Source organism: Gigantopelta aegis, chromosome 4 (assembly GCF_016097555.1).
Source record: "Gigantopelta aegis isolate Gae_Host chromosome 4, Gae_host_genome, whole genome shotgun sequence".
Classification (NCBI taxonomy): Eukaryota; Metazoa; Mollusca; class Gastropoda; order Neomphalida; family Peltospiridae; genus Gigantopelta; species Gigantopelta aegis.
Genome location: NC_054702.1, coordinates 59247570 through 59258335, shown reverse-complemented (window position 1 = coordinate 59258335; position 10766 = coordinate 59247570). Strand labels below are relative to the sequence as shown.

The 10766-nt window shown below is 38.0% G+C and overlaps 1 protein-coding gene across 2 annotated transcripts in view; it reads left to right on the top strand.

Moving 5' to 3' along the window:
* Nucleotides 1–6652, top strand: part of LOC121370837 (sodium-dependent phosphate transport protein 2B-like) — a 51795-nt gene extending 45143 nt beyond the window's left edge. For both annotated transcript variants that reach the window (XM_041496340.1, XM_041496339.1), the window contains exons 7-10: nt 156–347; nt 978–1096; nt 2415–2949; nt 5112–6652. In XM_041496340.1, coding sequence (XP_041352274.1) covers nt 156–347; nt 978–1096; nt 2415–2949; nt 5112–5995 — 1730 coding nt within the window. In that variant the 3' untranslated portion in view covers nt 5996–6652. The remainder of the gene's footprint in view (nt 1–155; nt 348–977; nt 1097–2414; nt 2950–5111) is intronic.
* Nucleotides 6653–10766: the final 4114 nt, after the last annotated feature.

Sequence of the window (10766 nt, the reverse complement as noted above, 5' to 3'; positions counted from 1 at the left end):
CATCAGTTTAACACTTGTGGGTACAGACATTGCCATTTGAATACGAGATTTCCCCCGTCTCTTTAGAGATGTGCTGTGTACTAGTATATTCATATGCACATTACATTGTATGCTGAATTTTCACAAGCATCATTAATACCTTCTTTTTTTTTCAGTTCTCGACATAAAATCGGCCATACCCATGGTCATGGGCGCGAACATTGGCACGTCGGTTACCAATACAATTGTCGCCCTTGGTCAGATTGTCAACAAAGGTGATTTCCGGCGAGCATTTGCTGGGGCCACCGTTCACGACATGTTCAACTGGCTTTCTGTCCTCGTTCTTCTTCCACTGGAGGTTGTGTCTGGTTCGTATGACATGATAAATATCATATTATTCACTACAGACGTTTTGTATGCATGTGGTCTGCCATGATACTGATAGACTATTACTTTATTTGAGTGAATATATTATAAGGAATCTTCCGTAAATTGAGTATTACGACAGTACTGATGAACTTTGGAAAACGTAGTTAAAATCTGGAAACATCAGTAACAGTTACATATGGCACCAGGTAATTATTTGGAAATGTTATTTCAGCTTTGTGTGTATATCATTCTAAACCAAACAAATATCAACTTTTGACAGCTGATGCTTTAACTTTGGGGTGGGTTTTTTTACTGTACAGCAGGGCCGTAGCTAGCATGGGGGCAAGGGGGTGGGGGCATTATAGAAACGTAAAGAAAAGGAGTTTTAGACTATTAACTACTCAGTTGCCCCCCAAACATAAAATCCTAGCTACGGCCCTGACAGACACAGTTTGGTCAACTAAAATGAATAATAAGTTGTGTCAATAAAGATTTTACAGGATATCAATTCATAACCACTAAGTGATGGGTCTGAAGAATGTAAGCAAAACGTACTAAACTCATAATCATGTACAAAGAAAATTAAACGTGAAAAAGAGAAAGAATCTTACATCATATTGTTCTTGCAGGCTACCTCTTCCACCTGAGTTCAGTCATTGTGGACAGTATGCACCTACAGCAGAACAAGGGGGCTAAAAAGGAACTCTTGAAGGTGATTACCAAGCCGTTCACAGAGCTGATAGTACAGGTATGTTGATTTGAAAGAAAGAAAGAAAGAAATGTTTTATTTAACGATGCACTCAACACATTTTATTTACGGTTATATGGCGTCAGACATATGGTTAAGGACCACACAGATTTTGAGAGGAAACCCGCTGTCACCACTTCATGGGCTACTCTTTCCGATTAGCAGCAAGGGATTTTTTATTTGCGCTTCCCACAGGCAGGATAGCACAAACCATGGCCTTTGTTGAACCAGTTATGGATCACTGGTCAGTGCAAGTGGTTTACTCCTACCCATTGAGCCTTGCGGAGCACTCACTCCAGGTTTGGAGTCGGTATCTGGATTAAAAATCCCATGCCTCGACTGGGATCCGAACCCAATACCTACCAACCTGTTGACCGATGGCCTAACCACGAAGCCACCGAGGCCGGTATATAAAACTACAAGGCATGATAATCCTGACATGAATATCCAGTGAACGTCCATAGTTATTTCTGCATGCTGGTTTGAGAACTGTATACATTTTGTGACAATGTATTAAAAGATGGTTTAATTCAAATGGTATGGATAGAGGCAGGGTTTCTGCCAGAGGGTAAAATGGATATGGCGCCATACCCCAACAAATATTTACTTTTTTTTTTTTTTTTTAAATTTAACCTTTTGACAAAATTAATTACTTTTATCATTACTGTATGGTTTTCTTAACCCTAACCATAAACTTAAACCATAAACCCATTTTCTTTTTGTGGGAGACCACCTGTATTAAGCAGCCACATGCTGAGAAGCTTAATTGGTGCGTTTTCCCCAGTCAAGATTGATATATTAAAATAGTGATGTTGAGACCATGTCCATCCCAAACTCATTATTTTTAATCGAAACATGAAGCTCTCACCCCAGTTATTTTCTTTCTTTCTTTTTTTTTTACTTAGTTTGACTTAGCTGTGATCATTTACAGGGTGGTGGTGGTGGTGACAACAACAACACAAAATAAATAAATAAAATGGTTTTGGTTTTGTTTTTTAAATAAACTAATAATTTAATTAGACTTGTATGTATGTTTATTTATTTGTCATGGGTTGTATTTGTACTTAGGAGCACCTGGCCTGGTGCTTATAAAACTTTTTTAGAGTCTAGAATCCATACTCTAACAGTCTGAGACACTAATGTCATGACAACGCCATACAAATTATATGCGTGTGACGTCATTAGAGATTAAGTCTAGACTCTAAAAGTTTTATAAACACGGGCCCAGGACTTGGAAGATGTTAAAAGCATCACGATCAACTCTTTTCAGTGATATTTAAAGTATCTATTTCTCTCTTTTTTTGTTTTTCAAATGCAGATTGACAAAAGCTTGATTACTGACATTGCTAAGGGAACCCAACTGCACGAAACTGGCAGCATGATGAAAACGTGCTGTGACAAAGTGACGCCCGTGAAGTGTTGCAGCAAAAAGCTGGGGAGCGCTGCCAAATCATGGTACTCTGGAGGAAATTACACGAAAGTCCAGAAAGCAGAGTTCTGTTTTAACGAGCTGCCTTCCTGCGTGAAAAAACCCACCTGCATGAGCGAATTTTGGGAATCTAGCTCCAGCCCAAGGGGAGCATTTGAGCAGTTTATCTGCACGTCTGAGGCAGCGTCGGAATCGTGTTGCAGACACACCAGAGATGCCTACTCTATGCTGCGCGAAGAGAGGAATTTCACGTCTGCGGAGAAAGCAGACGTGTGCAGCACGTGGGATAAGTGTCAGTATAACGCCAGCAACTGCATGACGACTGCGTGGAACTACACTACCATGGGGGTCAACGACACCAGACTCAAAGAGGAGTTCAGCTGCGCCACCTGGATATCGCATGAGAGCCAGTGCATGAAGCCATGTAAGCACACAGGCCTTGTGGCAGTGTAAATTAATGAATATTTCACACATTTTTCCCATGTCAGTAGCAAACATCATCGCCTGAAAAGTGAAGTGTTTTAGGATTACTGTCCCGTCAGTGTCATCGTTAACTAAGAATTACATTTAAAAAAAAACCCAACCCTACCAACATATTGCGACTGATGGCATCGTTAACTATGACCATTTAAGAAATGGAATACATTATAGTGCTTAAATTGGAGAAACCTTTTAAAGCAATTTTGAGAACAACAAATATAAATATAGACAGAAGTAGATGCCCCTTTTTAATTTTAGGAGTATCATTTTTGTCTACAAAGAGAAGACCCCTACTACTATGTCATTATTCATCTTGTACTGCAAGGTACGGAAAATATCAGCAATAATATCAAACATTATAAAACAAAACAAATCTCATTATTATATGCAATACGTAAATCTGAAATAGAAACCAACTAACCCAACCAAAATGTCAGTGTTACTGTTAACCAAGAATTGCATTTTAAAAAAATGAATAAATTATCATTATTTTTTTCAAATTTATAATAAAATAAATCCGAAATAGAAACCAACTAATCCTACAAAAATGTCAGTGTCGACGTTAACCAAGAATTGCATTTTAAAAATGAATAAATTGTCATTATTTTTTCACATTTATAATAAAATAAATCCGAAATAGAAACCAACTAACCCTACCAACACATTGCAACTGATGACATCGTTAACTACATGTATGACTTGCATTTTAGAAATGAATGCATTATCATAAAATTATCACATGTATAATACAATAAAGCCGAAATAGATATGAATTGACCTTACCAACATGTTAGTGTCATCGTTAACCATCAATCAGATTTAAGAAATTAATTAATTATATAATACAATAAATCCAAAATACAAATGTTAACCCTATAAACATGTTGAAATCATCGTTAACCATCAACTAGATTTAAGAAATGAATAAATTATAATTAAATTGTCACGCACACGCACACACACACACACACATATATATATATATATATATATATATATATATATATAATACAACAAATAAGAAATAGGAACCAACTAACCCTACCAATATGTTGCAATTTGATGACATCGTTAACCATCAATCAGATTTAAGAAATTATCATTAAATTTTCATATATATATATATATATATATATATATATATATATATATATATATATATATATATATATATATATATATGTTACAGTCAATCTGTGAAACCAGTCATTACGCGTAATGCCTAAACAAATCAGTCATTTCGCGAAGTGCCTGTGATCACCAGGCGATACGCGAAATGACTGAAAATTCCAGGCATTTCACGAAATGACTGATAATCATGGCCAGCCATTACGCAAAATTACTAAAGTGATTCAAGTCTTATTATTGACACTTGTATACAGGCTTTTGGTCTTAAATATTGATAAAATCACATTTTAAGAACAAACAAGGATAAGTATATTGATTATACGATTTAAAATACTACTTAATATTAATTATTATTCAACTTTTGCTATGACTTTCATCTCCATAAAACTAAACATGTTTCTGGGGTTTACTCATAAGTTCTTCTGTTGCAACCAGTACATGGCAGAGTCCTATGAAGATAAATTTAAAACTAAGCCTACAAAAAGTATGAAGTTTGTAGAAAAGTGCTAATTCCAAAAGATGCACATTTCACAATGAAGATCTTAAAACAGCAGCAGCTGATAGTGGAACAAAGAGCAGACATACCAATATGTACTATACTGATTTGAGATTGACTACTTGGTAACATTCAACCTCATATTCATGTACAACTTCTGAAATGATTTGATTTGAGTTTAAATAAAGCGTTACATTAGGACTTGAGTGGTGTGATATTATAGATAGCACTTTAGTCATTTTGCGTAATGGCTGGCCATGATTTTCAGTCATTTCGTGAAATGCCTGGACTTTTCAGTCATTTCGCGTATTGCCTGGTGATCATATATATATATATGTATAAACACACACACACTACAATAAATCAGAAATAGAAACGAATTAACCGTACCAACATGTTTAGTGTGATCGTTAAACATAACTTACATTTACGAAAGTGACTGAAATCTGTAATAATATACATGGTGTGTATGTGTTTTGTAGGCACGTACGCGTTCAAGGGAATGGTGGGCAAGCTGAACGACGAGGCGATAGGCGCCATCCTGCTCGTCATATCTCTCGTCATCCTCTGCATCTGTCTCATCAGCATCGTCAAGCTGCTCAACAAGCTGCTGCGCGGCCAGATCGCCACCATCATCAAGAAGTTCATCAACGCCGACTTCCCCGGCTACCTGTCCTGGATGACCGGCTACCTGGCCATCGTCATCGGGGCCGGCCTCACCATCCTTGTCCAGAGCAGCTCCATCTTCACGTCCTCCCTGACGCCGCTAGTGGGGATCGGCGTCATCGAGATCGAGCGCATGTACCCTCTGACTCTCGGCGCCAACATCGGCACGACGACCACGGGCATCCTGGCCGCCATGGCCCAGCCCGCGGATACCATCGCCAATTCGCTGCAGGTGGCCTTCTGTCACCTGTTTTTCAACATCTCCGGCATCCTCCTCTTCTACCCGCTGCCGTTCCTCAGACTGCCCATCCGCATCGCCAAGTTCCTCGGGAACGAGACGGCCAAGTACCGGTGGTTCGCCATCATGTATCTTTTGTTGGTGTTCTTCGTGTTACCGGCGGCAGTGTTCGGGCTCTCCGTGGCCGGGCTGAAGGTGCTGGCGGGCGTCCTCATCCCCATCGGAGTCGTGGCCGCGGTCATCATCGTCATCAAGGTCCTTCAGAGCAAGAAGCCAAGCGTCCTGCCCAGAAAGCTGCGCGACTGGAAGTTCCTCCCCAAGTTCATGCGATCCCTGGAACCGCTCGACAGGGTGATACAGAAGCTGCTCTGCGGCTGTTGCTCAAGGTTTAAACCGCCTAGAACCGAGCTGGCGACAGAGAAAGACAATTTGCCGAAATATGATGAAAATACCACGTTGTAAGGACACGTAGTCAGAGACTAGATACCTACAAAACAACAACCACCCTGTGAAGAACCATAGCCAATATGCAATAGGCATTTAGTGAATTTCACGCATATACACATATCCAAATGATTTAATCAGTTCAGTATTGTTCTTTAACCGAAAACTTGTAGGTAGACTCACTGAATCTGTCTGTAAAGGCACATGGGGGTGGGTGGGTGACTGGCCAGGGGTGGGTGGGTGATTGGCTGGTGTGGGTGGGTGACTGACTGGGGGTGGTTGGGTGTCTGGTTAGGAGCGTCTATCTTCGCCGCTATTAAACATGTGTATAACCTGATTTGCTCATGCTTGATTCCGCAGTCCCGTCAGGACAATTCTTGTATATACCTGTACATATAACATTTAAACAATCAGGGTGACCAAGTTAAAATCTCGCCTAACTACATAGCATAAGTTACTAAGGCAAAGTACAAAACACTACTACAGCTTCAATAATACTCGCATGCTATCACTATTAATGGTTATCGTCAACTGCCTTCATACAAGTTACAGTGCACCACGACTGGTATATAAAATGCCGTGGTATGTGCTATCCTATCTGTGGGATGTATGGCGCATATAAAATATCCCTTGCTTCTAATGGAAAAAAACAACGTAGCGGGTTTCCTCTCTAAGACTATAATAATGTCAAAATTACCAAATGTTTGAAAGTTTGTTTTGTTTAACGACAACACTAGAGCTAATTGATTAATCAGTCATCGCCTATTGGATGTCAGACCAAATGTCTGACATCCAATAGCCGATGATTAATACATAAATCTAGTGGTGTCGTTAAACAGAACAAACTTTTAACTATTTTTTTCATACAAGTCACAAGACTGTGCACTGATGTAGCATCTTCCCCAACTACCTGTCGCCCCATACACGCTTCATAGACCGTGAGCGTGACGTCCCCCATGTGGTCCCACGCCCCACACCACCCCACCCCACAGTATAAAATCATGGCTACGACAGTGAGTCTGTAGTAGTGTTTTTAATGCTATATAGCACAATAAAGTGGAAATACGCTTCGTTTCTGTTTTGAAATGGGGAACAATAATGTGTATATGGACCTAGATTAGCTATTAATATTATAGCCAAAGGTCTACGATGTTAAGAAGATTAATGTCAATAATGTATTCTAAACAGATAAATTTATAGGAATAATATATAATGTACTAGTACTCGAGAATGCCGTTTTAATGAAAGATTGATTATTTTTGGCGAATGATGTATGGCATTGTGAATTTTTTTGACTGAATAGACTAATCCAGTGAATATATGCGCAAAAGCAAATTTATAGATTGTTATTTATGTTAAAAATGTGCAAAAATTGAAGTTTGAAAATTCCTGGAAAAAAATCAAACAAACAAACAAACAAACTCATTTACTGCGAATGATAAATCAAATGATTATCTACAAAAAACATATCATATGACGAATGACGGATCCAGTGGGGGGTGGGGGGAGGTTTGGTCATCCTAATACTCTTCATATAGCACTAACACTTTAATATTGGATTTGTAAATATTTTGTAAATAATGTAAATAATTGTATGTGTATTATATGCTTTATTTGTATATAAAATCGTTTGTAAAAACGCTAAAACTGTAAATGTTTAAGTAACTGTATTTACATTCCATATATATTTTTTTATAGGCGAAATCATGACAGTCTACGTGTATGTTATAATTCTTATACAATGTATATGTATTTCTGTTCATGGATTATGACGTTTCACATATTATTGAAAAACGTCCAAAGATCTAGAAAAATTTGCCTAAAAGGTCCTGGAATATATATATGTATATGTATATGTATATGTATATATATATATATGTCTGTATATATATATGTATCTAATGCTTCCTAACTATAATTCTAAACGCTGATATATATATATATATATATATATATATATATATATATATAATATATCAGAGTCTAGCTGCCATGTCTACATATTATTTCTAGTATCCTACATATGTATTTGCATCATAAACATATAATATGGGTCATAAGCGTACGAGACAGGAGGCGGGGGAGGAGGGGCAGCTATCCCGCTAGTGCTAGATCAAAACCTCAAATTCGGGCAAAAATTACACAGATATTCGGACAAAAACCTGAGACCGTTATGCCATGTATTTCCATCATTCTAACCTTGAAAATTAGTTGTAATATATGTAAAAATGCGTAGTGATTCGTTCGCAACCTTATATAGCTGTATGGTGGTAATGCTAATATGAATAAATGTTGATATCCAGATTTGGGCATTTTGGTTTAATTCAGGCAAAAGCCAGCTTGCTATCCTCCCCACCCTCTACAAAACTGGAAGCTCGTACGCTTATGATAAGGGCGGAACGGCCAAATTCTTCCTAACTAATTTAATAAATATGGCAGGTGCAGGGGGGGGGGGGGGGTTCTTGACTCTGCTCCACATCAGGGAGATCTCCAATATCAATAAATGCTAAAGTTTTGAGTCTGTACTGTAAACTGTAAACGTTTTATAAACACAGCCCCTGGTTCTACTAGGGACATTGTTTCGTTGGTCTGGTCACTAGTATCAAAATGACAATTATGGGAGCACTCCTCAAACAATGAAATGTATTTCAGGGACGTAACCGTAACAAGCGGGAGTAAAATTGAAGGGACCATCCCCCACTACAAATAAATATATAAAAATAATAAAAACGGTGGGAAAAAATAGTTTACAAATGTCCTTTTTCTTAGGGTGCTATAAAAGACTCTATAATTATTAGTTCCCTAATGCCAATAAAAAGGTATGTCTCTGGTTAGACAAAAGTTCCATAATTGATGCGGCGATGCGGATGCTTTTTTTTTAAACAATTTATATTGGGGGGTTTTAAAACATGGATGCACAGAAAAGGTCCTCATCTGCCTTGGTCCATCCTCGATGGCCATGGTACGCCCTCCTTTGCCTTGATACCTTAAATATGTTTCTAAGTAGTAGCACGGGGGATTCGTTACAACCCACAACGTCATACAGCGAGGGTCAAAATCGACGCGCACGCGCTAACCAGAGACCAGAGATTTATTTTCTTTGCTATAATCTTTTTTTCTTTGTTTCTTTGTACTGCCACCCCTCTTAGTTAAAGCTAGGAACGGCCCTGTGCTTATCTGAACTTAGACTTAGATATGGTTTTAACGTGCTCATATACCTCTGTGGTTTCGAACTCGTTTATGTGGAACTTTGCTTGTCCGAATTGGACGTAGAAAGTGTGTGGTTCATTCTCTTAAAGGGACATTCCTGAGTTTACTGCATTGTAAGATGTTTACGACTAATAAAATATTTCTACGATTAAACTTACATATTAAATATATTTTCTTGTTTAGAATATCAGTGTCTATATATGCAATGTGTTTCTGGTCGTTTTAATATTTGTAAGAAGCCCAACCTGTCGTACGTACGAAAAAACCCATATTTTAGGAAATAAAATGAAATTTAACCTAGTACAAATATTAGAACGATCAGAAACACGTTTAATATACAGCCACTAATATGTTATACACAAAAATATATTTGATATGTAATTACAATCGTTAAAAAGTCTCTGTTAGTCGATAACATCTTTATAATTGCAGAAAAATCGGGAATGTCCCTTTAATGTGCGCCTTGTAAGTAAATTTATGCCAGAATGTCTGTATCTGGTCTTCCTGTCCAGCGTATTTGCTTATTAAAGGTATACATGTATATTATGTACAAGTCCATTTTTCACTGTCTTGGTTTTCACGCTGCGTGTCAGCTAGAATGAGTTAAAAGACGACAGGTTTGGCGTTTGACATCCGCTTCAGGCGAACTTAATGACTTGCAAATCTCAGATGACAAATGCACCACATCAAGTCATATGGCTGATCTGAAGATACGTTTCAAATGCGCGCCACATGTACGTTTGTAGTGACGGCTTTAGCTACCACAGAATGTTGCCGTCATGGCGTGTATAACTATATAACAGCGAGCCCGTAGGAATCTGGAGAAGGGGGCGGCTGTGCTCCCTGCCCCCGCCCCTCCCCAACTTGAGGACGAAATTGTACGGGGTTTTGGTGGGGTTTTTTGTGGGGGTTTTTCCTATTCCATATAAATAATTATTAAAATCTTGCTTGTGCCCCTCCACTCACTACAGAATGTGCCACCCTCAGTAGGGATAGTGACCCCCTCCCCTTTCCAGATATCGTTCCTACGAGCCTAACAATGTCCTTCGTTTGCTCGTATTTAAAGGAATATTCCTGAGTTTTAAGCGATTGTTAAGATGATGTGAATCAACAAAGACTTTTTAATAACTGTAATCACGTACTTAATATGAAATTGCATTGTTCAAAAGGCCCCGTTAGTAAAAAAAATGTTAAAGGGACATTCCCGAGTTTGCTGCATTGTAAGATGTTTCCGACTAATACAACATTTCTATGATTAAACTTACATATTGAATATATTTTCTTGTTTAGAATTCAGTGTCTGTACATTCGATGTGTTTCTGGTCGTCTTAATATTTATAACCAGCCGAAACTGGATTTGGTATCCCAATAATTTCGTACGTACGAAAAAATATATATTAGGGAATAAAATTAAGTTTGACCTAGTACAACTGTTAGGACGAACAGAAACACGTTTAATATATAGTCACTCATATTTTATTTAGAAAAATATATTTGGTATTAGTCGGAAACATCTTACAATGCAGCAAACTCGGGAATGTCCCTTTAAAAATTATTTTACTAACGGGCCTTTTGAACA